General features: G+C 31.9%; 1 protein-coding gene across 4 annotated transcripts in view; it reads left to right on the top strand.

Annotated features, from left to right (window-relative positions):
* Nipped-B (Nipped-B cohesin loading factor) overlaps positions 1–14,258 on the top strand; it is a 127,423-nt gene that overhangs the window by 94,043 nt on the left and 19,122 nt on the right. For all 4 annotated transcript variants that reach the window (XM_075362437.1, XM_075362439.1, XM_075362440.1 and 1 more), the window contains exon 22: positions 9,026–9,171. In XM_075362437.1, the coding sequence (XP_075218552.1) occupies positions 9,026–9,171 (146 nt within the window). The remainder of the gene's footprint in view (positions 1–9,025; positions 9,172–14,258) is intronic.

Below are 14,258 nucleotides of genomic sequence, written 5' to 3'. Positions count from 1 at the left end.
GTATTTCCACTCATTCTAGTGATTCAGAAAGTTTATGATGGTCTGGGATTTGGGAACTTAGCTTGTTATGCCCATGAGTTTGTTTAAGCACAGAATGCTATAATTGTAACTTTACTTTTTTGTGTCCGAGTGAGGAGACATTAAAACCTTTGCGACCAGTATTGTGCCACCGAAACACCAGAAGCATTTGGTTGGGCAGAGGGTGCACTTTAGGAGATGTTCAGAGTCCTGAATCTCACCGCACTCGCAGTTCAGGTCGTTAGGCTCTATTTGATGCCATCTAGCACGGTTAACGTGGTTGGTGCAACCCCAGTTCGAAGCCGGTTTAAAGTCATCCACATTTCCCATGGAACCATGGACGGGGTTCAATAGATGTAGAGTTCAAAAATCCCTTTCTCGATTTCAGTCTCAAAGGGGGTGGTCGCTCCATCTGGTACATTGTATGTCGTGTATCGAAAGATTGTCTGAACCGTTCAATGTACTCGGCTTCAGCTCTACGTATTCCAGGTTCCTCCATGCCCGCCGCTTGGTGCAACTTTTCAATAGGAGTGGGTTTCATACATCCCGTTATTAAACGACAGGTCTCGTTCAGCGCTATATCAACCTTTTTGGTGTGTGTTGATCTGTTCCACACAGGACATGCATATTCACCTGTTGAATAGCACAAAGCTCTAGCTGTCGTCGACAGGACGGTTGGTTTAGCACCCCATTTACCACTTTGGAGTTTCCTCAGGAGATTGTTCCTTATTTACTTTCAACATTGTACTTTGACAGTGAGCCCTATACGTAAGTGATCTGTCTAATATAACTCCAAGGTACTTTGGCGCTTCTGAGTGTTCGAGCTGCTGATCGTTCCATGTAACATTCAATCGTCTTTTTGCTTTCCTGGTTTTCAGATGGTAGGCGCATACAATTGTTTTTGCTGGATTTGGTTTTAAGGAGTTTGTTTTATAATACTCAGTTAAACCATTTAGGGCTGCGGTAAGTCTCTTCTCAACTTCTGGAAAAGTTCGGTCTTGAACAGCCAAGGCAAGGTCGTCCGCATACAGGAAATGCTCAGCCTCGGGGAAGATAGGTTGATCATTGGTATACAGGTTAAAAAGTAAGGGTGATAGCACACCGCCCTGGGACAGTCCATTCCTCTGGTTTATTCAGTGACTTTTCTTTCCTTCAGAGCTAACATAAAAACGCCTGTTCTGTAGTAACGATTCTACTATTTTAGCTAGTTGTTGAATCCCTGTTGATAAGTATTTTTTTGTAGAAGCAGTCTGTGGTTTACTGTATCGTAAGCCGCCAATAAGTCGACATATGCAATGCCTGTGATGAGTTTCTCCTGAAAGCCCTGTTCAATTTGCTCTGTCAGCTTTAAAACTTGACCTGTACAGTTTTGCCCGGTCTAAACCCAGCTTGTTGAGGAATAAGTATTTGTTCAATAACTGGTTGAATGCGTTCCAAAATCATTCTCTCATAAAGCTTGTACATGTGACTGAGAAGTGATATAGGTCTGTAACTGCTGGGTTCTTCAGGAACTTTGCCCGGCTTGAGAAGTGCGACCACCTTGGATTTCCTCCATAGTTTCGGAATAGTGTATTTAATAGCACAGTTGTTAAACAGTTTAAGGACCCAGCTCCTGGTTATGTCTCCGAAATGTTTTATTTGCTCTGTACAAATATCATCCTCTCCTGCAGCCTTCCCAATCTTCAATCCACTCACACATTTCTCCAGTTCTTGCATTCTGAAAGGAGTGTTGAACATGCTACTAGTTGCTGGTATTATGGTACTCTTTTGCCGCTTAAAATTTGCATGTTGAATCTTCCCATTCAGAAGAAGTTGATGTGGTATTTGGTTGGAGGTTATCTGGCTAGATTGAGTTAAAACTTTCCTATCCCCATTGAGCTTCTTTATCAAATTCCAAGCCACTTTACTACTATGTGTCATATCCATCCTTTCCAGGGTCTCTATCCACTTTCTTTATCTCTCTTTACCCATCAACTGGATCAAGGTTTCTCCACATGCGATTGTTTCCTCGCTGAAAGAGTCCTGGTCAAAAAGCTGCTTGTATCTGGTCAGTACATGCTGGCTGTCTGATAAACCAGGTATGTAGTTCTTTCTACATCCTCTTGGAATATGCTTATGGGAAATTTCCCCTAGGATGTTAACAAAGGTTTCATAATTTTGAGGTGTCGGCTCAAGATCAGTAACAGTCATATCCAATTCAGAGGAAAATTGCTCCCAGTCTGCTTTTTTTAAAGTTAAATCTCCTTTTGAATGGAATTTCAGTAGTTTTAATGTCTGAGTAGACGCTTATTCCAACAGGTCTGTGCTGCGATCTCGGGATATGGTCATATACCTCCTTGGCACAGCTCCCCCAACACATGCGCTAGCAAAACACAGATCAGGGTTATACCCTCTTCGCCATATTTTACTATAAAAAGAATTTGGGAGTTTCGGATCGTGGACGAGACTCAACTGATTCTCCTCTGCCCACTCCTCAACTAATTGTCCGTTCAGGTCTGTTTCCATATATCCCTATGATAAACTATGGCTGTTAAAATCCCCTAATATCAGCTGAATTCTCCATGAAAAAAAATTCTTAGGTGGGAGAAAACTGAAAGGCTTTCTTGGTGGCTTGTAAATGGATGTTACAGTGCAGTTTGTTAGTTCAATTGTGAATATTTCAATATTGTTATCGTTGGTAAAAGAGGTTGACTTTAGAGTCAAGTCTTCTCTGGTAAAAATAGCACTGCCGTACTTCGAACTTGGCACTTCAACTGCCTGTGTCATTCCATGAATTTGTGGTCTATTTCTCGTCAGGTCCCTGTGCGTTTCTTGTACGCATAATATGTCACAATTAGTATTTTTACATAGAAGAGCAAGAAGCTCTTCCTTGTCTTTTGTAATTCCCTCAATATTAACTGAGATGGTCATCAAAAATGGCACTGAAAAGTGCCTTTTTATTGGACTGGGTTGCATTGTCTCTATGCTCGGTGGTGAAAGGATCTGCAGTCAAGAGTTATCACTTGACATTGCCCAGGGTACACCCGATTGCTGTTTGTTTGCATGTATAATTGCAATCTACGTGGAGGCTCCTTTCAGGTACCCCATGATTGTAACATTATTGGCACGTTCTTTCTTTGCACCATGTGATTAAGTCTTTACTGCATTAGAGAGCCAGTAATACAAAATTGATAGGGTTTGTCCAGATTAATGAGAAAGAACTTTTAAAGTTTTCAGCACCACAGGTATTTAAATGTTCTCACTCCAGTTACAGTTGGCTATGAGTAGCAACTAGGTTGCCACTCATTGTTTGAACATTGTATATTTTTATTTACTGTATCATTACTCACGCCTTTTATTCAAACGTATGTTGTTATATACTTGATATAAGGATGTTCAATTGAATTTTATAATTGTCTTCTTTTTTTTAATTTCTTAATATTGAAAGTAGCAAAAGTATAGGATAATTTTATCTTTACATTTTAATCTGTTTTATATGCAATAAATTCTTATATTTACTATTATGAATATTTTATCTTGAATGATATTTGAACTGATACAATTTATAATTTTTACTTTTATATCGTAAGATTAAACACAGTCATGGTAAACAAATTACCTTTCATACTTATGAAACATAACTTAAAGAACAGTATATTGGAATAAAAGTATTTTAAAATAGAGATAAGTAATTTCTAAATTGAATTACAGATTTTTTTTTTATTTATGAGTGTAAGTGAACAGTTTGTTTTTGTGTTTCACTTAAACTGGGTATCATTTCATTTCAGTACTACCGAACATAGTGAATGACAGACTGAATGACAAGTAAATTTCTGCTATTTTAAATTCTAACTAGTTTTCATCACCCAGAGATTAACATGTGGTTATAAAACTTTATTTTTAAAATAATATTTTAATTGTGTTCAGGAATTTTTTTCATATTTTATGATATATAATAATGAAACAATAGATATGTATGAATTGTGTCCCAGTCACAAACTTGATCATGTGGAAAGATGATATATATTATTAGGTATATTTATATATATATATATATATATATATATATATGCACACACACTTTTCTGATTTGTTTTACCATATTTATTACAAATCCTGTTACTAACAAAAACCATTTTAAGAAATCAGAATTAGTGTTGTTTGATACCTGGACAAATGAAATTCAAAAAATTTGTTTAGATTTTGAGCTCAATCAGGAAAATAAAAAATAAAAATTTAATTATTAATATTGAATAATAGTTTCTATTAAAGCATAATTATATATTTATTTATTGTTCTGAAAAAAAGTGTCCCATATAATCAGTTTGATTAAGTTGTTTGGAAATTCTCCAGAAATCTTGTAAAGCTTTATTTATCAGCCATTAGACGTCATTGACAGTCATTAAAGTTAAATTATAACAGGTCCAGCCTAATCTCAAAATACTTGGCACACTGGAAGGCAAACACTAAATATCTACATCACTCTGACACTAGCCATTTTAATGAATAACTTTAAATAATTTCAATAAAAATTGTCACTTTTTTCATTTTGACTTTGTATGTTAATTAATAAATTATCTTTGCTTTTCAGTTTATTGCGTGATGTGTTTGTTGAAATTATTTCTTAATATCGAACTAAATGAGATGCAACTTTCAAAACAGTAGCAACACTTTAAATGCAGGGAGGGACATACTGTACATTACAAATACCTTTTTAAAATTAAATAACTTTTTTATATTAATAATGTAGAATTTTAATTTTTTTTATGTTGAATGATATTTTAGTCTACATGATGTATTAAATATATTGTAAAATAAAAAAGAATTTAAACATTTAAAAAAAATGATAATACAAGGGTGGGATGAAAACTTCTGGCTCACACAGAGATGACAGCATGCTTAATTTCTCAACATCGTTGGCATGATTCCATTCTTCAATAGTTTACTTTAAGCGTTTCAAGTTGCTGCATTATTAATATAGTACGTACAGTCTGTCAAAGTAGAGAATTAAGGTGTGCTTTGGAAAATGGAAAAACTGGAAATTCACACATTGATTAAATTTTTTTTTTTCTGAAAGGCTTAATAGTCCAGTGTTTGACAGTAAAAATAGAGTATTACCTCAGAATTCTTTTGAACAACATCGACTTTCATGAAAATTTGTAATGAAGTTTATCTAACCCTCTGCTTCAAAAGTTTTATGTTCCTGATGTTTGCTTTTTGTTTTTTGGGGGGTGAAAACTACCTTTTGTTAAAAAAATTCAAAAACTATAGATTTAAACTTTTCATAGGTTGAAATCATGTTTAAATATATACAATAAACATTCTTTTATGTTGTGAAATATAATTTATGATTTTTTACTACATTTCAACTCTTAGAAACCACCCGTTATGATGAAATTTTTAAAAAAATTAGTTTTTAACAGCTTAAAATGTTTTAATGGTGCATTTATAATGAATTATAAACTTTTAACTATTTAAAATATTTTCAGTATACATGACAATGTATATAATTTCAAAACAGAGTATTTATTATTTTTTATAAAAATTATCTCAATATAAACAAGCAGCATTGTTATTAATAATTAATGCATTCTGTTAAATATCCAACGATTCAAAAATAGTGTGTATTGGTGAATTCTGAAAATATGAAACATATATAAGAGTTACCCAAAAAAAATATGTGCATATAACCTTAAAAAATGCATTGCAGAATTTGTAATAAACTTTATTTTATACTGTATATTTAATAATGAAGTACCACATAAGACATTTTTAAAGTCAACCAAATAAAAAGTTCTTTTAAAATCTGTTCAGCATTAAAATTAATGAATTTGTTTAAAATAATTAATATTTTTAATTTAAAATTAAATTTCTGCTCGTGTATTAAATGATGAGTGTAATGATGAAACATGAATTTGATGTACTTACATTTTTATTAATCAAAAAAATAATAACTTTAATTCAATAATTATTGTAAGGTAATATTAACAAAGGGTACCACGTATTTATTTTTTCGTTTTTGGAAATGTACTGACTGCACTACATAAAAGATATTTACATTCACTTATATACATGTACAGTTTACTTATATACATCTATGCACGCAAAGTTCTGTCATCCATTAGCAGGTGTTCACCTACAGTGTGCTCAGTTACTTTTCTTCTCCTACCTATACTTTCATCTATATTTATATATACACATACATACACACACACACAGACAGATATGAGGGTATATTTATACATATATAGATACAGTTATATGTATGCACTTGTATTCATAAATGCTCCGAAACTGTCAAGAATATAAAAATTTACATCCTTTGAAAATTTCACTGAAAAAATGCAGTTGGTTTTTCAACGAGAACTTGCTTAATTTTTAAGCTCTCCAATCACTCAAAAAAAAAAAACATTTTACAGGGAATTTCAAGGGCTACAAGGCTTGTAAAGTTCAGATTCCTTGTGCCCTCCGTTTTTGAAATTTTTGAGTTTAAAGGGCTTGGGGAAGGTGATCCTCGCACTCAAATACAAACTTCTAACAATGATATCTCAATCCGTTTTTATTCTACAGAAATAAAAAAACCAAAATGTTTATACTCTAGTATAACTCTGTTTTTACATATTTTCTTTAGTTTTGAATTATTGTGAAAAAAAATATATTTTAAGAAATCCAAAACATTTTTCAATTTGAATAGACTTTTTTCAAATCTAGGCGTTCCAAACCAGTCAAACTTCTAGAACATATTGTTAGTACTTAAATAAAGTAATTGTAAAAGGATTATATCCAATTCTAACTCTTGTGGAAAAGTCATTTGTTTCATTGCTGATTTTTTCTTTGAAAAAGCGTGACAATCATTTTATTTTCATCATAACTCCATTAGTTTTCATACTAATGACTTTTACCAAAGCTAATTTTAAAGGTCTTTTCAAGTACTTTGAAAAATGTCATATAAGTTTTCCTCAAAAAATTTTCCGTTAATTAATGTTGAAAGGTTCGACTTCAGTTTTCTGTGAACAAAACGTTACTTTCAACGAGGCATAACACGGTATGTATTGTATCTACAGAAATAAAAAAACCAATCTCTTCGTTATTTTATAAGCTTTATTTTTGTTAATAATAATTTTCTTAATAAAGCGTAACATTTTTGAGTTATTCGTGAAAAATCAACATTTTCAATCACGAATAACTCAAAAAGTATTGACTCTACAAAAATATTTTATAGAACATTTGCTTAGAATTTATTCCTCCATCAATTTCTGTGGTTATTTTGAATGTAATAATTTCCAACCCCAGGGTAAAAGCACACATCAGCACTATATAACTTTTGTTCCTTGAGCTATTCACTAATTACTTTCCAAATTTTACGATAGTTATATACAATTCAATAGTTAAACAGTGGGTTGCAGAGTTTGAAACGGGTCGAACTCAGACTAGTGTTGAACCATGCAGTGGACACCCTTCTGAAATTACTACGCCAGAAATTATTAAAAAAGTGCATAAAATCGTTTTGGTTGATCAACAAGTGACAGTAAACATTAGCAGCATCTTGTCAACAGTATGCGAGCGCAATATTTTGCATGAAAAGCTGTGCGCCAGATGGTTGCCATATTTGCTCACACACAACCAAAAACAGTGCCGAGAAAACATTTTAAGCAATTTGTCTTGATTTCTTTTGGCTCAGTCCAGAAGAATTTTTACATCATTTTGTGAAGGTTGATGAGATTTGTGTTCATCACTACACTTCTGAGACAAAATAGCAGTCAAAACAATGGGTTGAAAAAGGTCAACCTGCTCAATAAAAGAAAAAACAATTTTTTGCATGACAAAATTTATGGCAACTGTTTTTTTGGGATCCATGTGGAATAATTTTCATTGATTATCTTAAAGATGGTGAAACAATAAATGACGAATATTATGTAACCTTATTGCAGCATCTCAGCGATGAAGTTAAGTAAAAACAACCGCATATGGAGAAAAAAGTTCTTTTCTATTCAGACAATGCTCCAGCTCACACTTCAGTCATTGCAATGACAAAAATCAAGAATTACAGTTTGAATTGCTCCAACACCCTTCATATTCACCTAATCTGGCTCCCAGTGACTATCACTTGTTTCCTAACCTAAAAAAAAAATGGCTTGGAGAAAAGTGATTTTCGACCAATAAGGATATTATTGCCGCCTTAGATGGTTATTTTAAGGATCTTGATAAATCGACATACCAAACTGGCATAAGCACTCTGTGGAACACTGGACCGAGTGGACCAAGACCTTAGTGGTGACTGTTGAAAAATAAATCAAAATATACCCAGAAAAATGTTGTTTTCTTATCTAAGCTTGGAACTTTTCCCTTTACCCTTGTCGAGTCCGTACACTTTTTTTTAAGAGTGTATGCTTCACCATACCGATAATTGTAAATAGATAAAATATTCCTTTGTTTTTATGTTTATATCAAATGTAATTACGCAATTCGTGTTACTGGTAATTGGCATGTTTGAGTTTCAGTGAGAACCAAGTTGTGCTTTCTTCCACCACTGCTAGGAAGCAAGCATTACAGTATTTTTCACAATGTTACACAAACATTTACTAAGGAAGAATTAGCCACACCCGTTATTCTTACTAATGTAAGAGTAGTATTACTAGCTTCCTAATATATTTAGCTTTGGTCTATGTATCTTTAGTCAATTTGTTTAACCTAAAAATCCTACAAATAAATCAATGTATTTGTAGATAACAATTTTTATTAGAGAAAACCATATGCTGTGACTATATATTCTTTATTGCATTGCCACAAAGATGATTTTTATTAGTTTTCAACCTAAAAATTGTATATTATGTATAGTACTTAGTGGAAATAGTTTTGTAAGAGTTAGTTCTGGTACCTTCACAAGTTTTTATTAATTCTCAGATGTACTTGATATTTGTTTTAGACATATTATCACTTAACCAAGTAATTTCTTTAATGCTATCTTAATTCAATTAATTGAACTTGATTTTTTCACTTTATATTAATACACCATTTATGTTTACAGCAAATGTGATGAAATATAAATTATATCGGGAAAATGACAAGGAAGCAATATTGCGCCCAATATTTAGAAGGTCTGTATATATTGTTGGTTTATTGATGAGGTTTTTTGATTTCCAAGATAAAGAAGTGCTTGGTGACCAGTTACCTGTAAGTTAAATATGTTAATTATTCTGTTATTAATTTAATTAAGAATTTACAGAATAAAAAGCCATAAAAATGACTTATACAAATGAGAATCAAATTAGATACATTTCATAGAATGTAGTAATAAACGAAAGTTCATCTTATGATTATAAACCAGAGGGGGGATTTAACGAAATCCCCTCTGGTTTATTTTAATGGGATTTAACGAAACTTATCATATTCTATAATGTATGAATTGGGAAAGTGTCCTTTTTATTTTATGTTTTTTTCATATTTGATATCTGTAGACTGAACTGTAAAATAAAAAACACTACATAGCATCATACCTTGTGTCTGACCCTACCAGGCTTATATCAATTAAAATCACAAGTGTCTGCATCAGATCTGCTTGTCATTAAAGTGCTAAATCCCGTGTGTATAAATTAGATTGGTGCCTAACCTTAATCTTAATTTCTGGTTAGTTGCTTATGACTTTGCTCATTCAAAATACCATACCAATATACTGAAAGCTTCCAAACTAACAAGTAATCACCATTGTTTTTAATTTTAAAATTCACTGATTTTTTTTTTATATTACCACTTGTTTAAAGTTTATTACACTGAACATAATTTTTGTTTCCTAGCATGCAACACATGATTTTAATCTGTTTTTAGATGCTGAAAACGAATATGAAAACAGAATCTTTCTATCACCCACTATTTTTGAAAAATTTGTAAATTTTAATGACAAGATTGTTTTAATTTTTCAAACGTATAGTTAGCTTCTATATTGTATTTTGTTAGGTCATTTTTTATTGTTTAACTATGTTAATGTAATTTTTAAGCTATAAATAAACAATACTAGACAAAGAATTAAATAATATCTTAGTCACATATTACATCATATCTAATACTGAAGAGAGAGCCTTCATGGACAAGATTAATCATGTCTGTGCAGGTCAAAACATGTAGCTGAAAACACAGCTGTGGTGTTGTTTGTATTAAGCACTGAATTTGGAAATGAATTGATTTTGCTGTTATTGCTGTTAAGTTTGTTAACAGTGCTGTGTCATAATGCCTTGAAATAGTGTAAATGATGTGGATGCCTTTTGCTATGTATATGGTGAGTTTACCATAAAATCAAATAGAAAATACATTACACTTTCAATTAAAAATGCATATTATTTGTACTTTCATTGTAAAATTGGTGATCAGGATAAGATGGGGGCTCCTGATATAGTATGCACTAATTTTTCTGTATATTTAATAGGATAGCTGAAAGGTATATGGAAGGCCTTGCCATTTGGTGTACCTGTGGTTTGGCGTTAACAAAAGGATCATGTAACCAATTGTTACTTTTATTTAACAATGCCTGGAATTTCTAAAAAATCTAAACATACTGTTAAATATCCTTCATTGCAATCTGCAGTTAAAATAAAACTATTATTCTAGTTCCTGAGCCACCTGTGAATGTATGTTTCGAAAGCAGCGACAAAGAATCATGCAGTACTGAAGAAGACAACAATGATTTTGATTTTGAATTATCCTTCAATAAGCCACATCTTATATCACAAGGTGAATTAAATGACTCCGTGAGGGATTTAAATTTATCAAAAAGTCAAGCTGAACTGTTAGGATCAAGACTGCAAGGTTGGAATTTACTTCAAAAAATACAAAAATTTTGGGCTTTTGAAGCCGACAAAAAGAACTTTCACAGTACTTTATTGATGAAAATAGTTTGGTTTATTGATGAGCTTATGTTGCATTTAGGACAAGTTCATAAACCTGAGGACTGGCACCATTTCATAGATTCATCCAAATATAGTTTAAAAGTGGTTCTACTACACAATGTTAACAAGTATCCTTCGATACCAATCGCATATGGTATTAATTTGAAAGAGATAAATGATGTGATGATAGATGTTCTTGAAAAAATAAATTATAGAATCATAGCTGGAACATATGTGGTGATTTGAAAGGTATAGCGATTTTGTTAGGCATCCAGTTAGGCTATACTAAGTACATGTGTTTTCTTTGCAAATGGGACAGCCAAGCTAATGATAAACATTATGTTACCTAAGAGTGGAAGAAACAAGACAACTTAACTGTAAATGAGAAAAATATTATTCATGAGCTCTTACTTGAACCCAAAATATATTTTTACCCCCTCTCCTTATCAAGTTAGGACTAATGAAAAATTTTGTAAAAGCAATGAAGAAGGATTGTCCCGGATTTTTGTACATCAGGCAGAAATTTCTGAATGGAAGTGAAGGAAAAATTAAAGAAGGAATATTTGTTGGTCCTCAAATAAAAGAGTTGGTCAAAAATGATGTATTTAACTCTATGTTAAGTAATGTAGAAAGTGCAGCTTGGGCTTCATTTAAAGACGATTGCAAAAGTTTTTTCAGCAAACAAAAATCCGACTATTACCACAATATTGTTAACTTCTTACTTCATACAGAGCTACAGGATGTAATATGTCTTTGAAAATACATTTCCTCCACTCACATCAGGATTTTTTCCCGGACAACCTCTGAGATGTAAGTGACAAACACTGTGAACGTTTCCACCAAGACATTTCGGTGATGGAAAGCCGCTATAAAGGAAAATGGAATACTAACATGCTAGCCGATTACTGTTGGACATTAATTCGGGGTGTGCCTGAGGCTATTTATAAAATAAAAGCATCAGTGAAATCATTCTAGCACAGGTATGGCCATGCAAAATTATAAATTTTACAAATTTTAACTATATTTCTCTTAATTTTTTTTAATCGTAATTTATTTAAAACTAAGGGTGATAGAAAAATTGTATTTACAGAACTGTATTGTATGCAAAATTCAAGAAATGGTATCACACTTGAAGAGACGTCAAAAAAAAATTTTTTGTCTATCGGTGTTATTATTTTTTTTTTAAATGTCATGCATTAAAAGTAGTTTTATAAGTACCTTTCTGGCAGTACTATTCATGATGATTATCATCAACATATTATTTTACTCATATCAGTGAACAAACACCAGGCATTACCTTTTATCCATTCAGGGATCAACACTGGGATTATGTTTGTTTTTACATATTATTGTCAAATTCTTGGGCATTTAGATTGCTAACCAGCTAATGTTTCTGTCCATTTTCTAAAAATATTTAAATTTCTTATGTCGTTAAATATGGGTATTATAAAATGTCCCACAATTCCCTCAGCCACTGGTTCAGTTCTAGTGTAACAGGTAGACTGTAGGGTCTTCAAGATTTGCCCTACTGTTTTGTTGCCATCACAACTTTGACAGATATGCTTCATGAATTTGTTATTAAAGCATTTATTAAAAACTACATATCTGAGATCAAAATGCAAAGATTTTTCATGTTTACTTCATGTACAATTGAAATGCCGCTGATCCAGACCAAAAACCATACGCAACTGGGATATTTCATATTCCAGAAAATATATAAATTGTGAGACATCCATTTTGCAATTTCCAAAATTTTTAGCTATTAAAATGCCTTTGTCTCGAGTTGCGTAATCAATTTTTCAGAAGAATTTTACACATTGATCTTAAGTTCCACTCTAACAAAATTATGTTTTTGTGCTTAAAGAATAAAATTGGAAAAACTGCATGGAATATTGTGAGGATATCCCCCTCCAAACATTCCTGCTAGCTCTTCTGTGCATAAATGTTGAAGCTCACCCTATTCGTCTTGGTTATGTTAACAAGCAGAATTATCGTTTCTGGATAGAAAGTAATCCTCAGTAGCATCTTGAAAGACCTCTATACAATAGTATGTCACTGTTTACTGTGCTGTAGGCAGATTTTGGTGTTAACGGCCCATACTCTTGAGAAGGAAGGTCAAACAATTATTTAAACTTGCAATTATTATATGAACTTATAGAATATTTTAGAACTAAAACTAGTAAAATTTGAAAAACAAAATGTTTAGTTTCAACAGAATTAGGCCAATTGGTGATCATTGGAAGTTTTGCAAGAAATGTTTCCAAAGCTTTTAATTTCATTATACGGTGACATTTGATAGTCTAAATGTTCACTTCTATCTTACTTTTAATTTTCTGGCACTCTTATAAAGCTGATGTCTACAAATATCAAACAAGAACTATTGTTAAACTGAAGGCTAATGTAACAGAGAAATTGCAGTAGTACTGTTGCAAAACTTCAGAAATTTTTTACTAGTGCATATCATTAATGAAGTCCACCATCTGAAATGTATTTTTCAAAACTAATTGAAAATAAATTATATTCCTTGCATGAAATTTATGTATTTATCATATGGTACATAGATGTGCTGTGTCTAAGATATTAAAACTAAATTTTCAAACAATTATAATAGCAGTAAAGCTACAAATTAATATCCAGTTTTTTCAGCCATTCAACTCCAGGTGGAATAGCATGATATGCATCTTGTTAATCTCTCTTATATGCCTGTTATGGGCAGTAATTAGTTGTTCAATAGTTTGGAACAGCTCACCACCCTCACAATCTGCTGTAGGTGGTTGTGAGTGTTCAAAAACCCCATTTACTCAAAAAATAATTACGTCTACCATGTCTAGTTCTTATGTGATTAAGTTTACACCACAATTGTCTCAGTAGACTAAAGCCCAGCGCTTGCACATGGACCACCTCTCTTATGAAATAAAATTTTCATTTGATGAATGAAATAAAATCACATTACTGTGATTAAATGATTTTGAACTTTGATCTTTTTTTACTTCATGACACTTGTAGCATAGGAATTTCCTCTTTTACTTTGAAATTTGATTTATTACGTACATTTTAACATGATCTCTGTTTAAAAATGTACATGATCAATTATTTTTGTATATTAATCAGAAAAATAACTTTTTCAGTTATTTATTGTTGTTGTATAGTATTTTTCTTTTGATACAATTATTTCATTTGATTCTTTACATGTTAGAATATTTATTTTTACCCGATCATATATGACTAACAGAAAACTCTAGAATGGTTTATTTGAGATAATTTTTTTAATCTGCATTTAGTTACAGATTTTTATCTGTGTTAACAGTTCTTGAGCTTTCTCTTAGTTACTTTATTTCGGTAACCATTTAGTATAGCTCTTTTACTGTAATCTTGTATAGA

Source organism: Lycorma delicatula, chromosome 4 (assembly GCF_047948215.1).
Source record: "Lycorma delicatula isolate Av1 chromosome 4, ASM4794821v1, whole genome shotgun sequence".
Taxonomy (NCBI): domain Eukaryota; kingdom Metazoa; phylum Arthropoda; class Insecta; order Hemiptera; family Fulgoridae; genus Lycorma; species Lycorma delicatula.
Note: the sequence above shows the minus strand (reverse complement) of the source record. Positions and strands in the feature narration are given on the sequence as shown.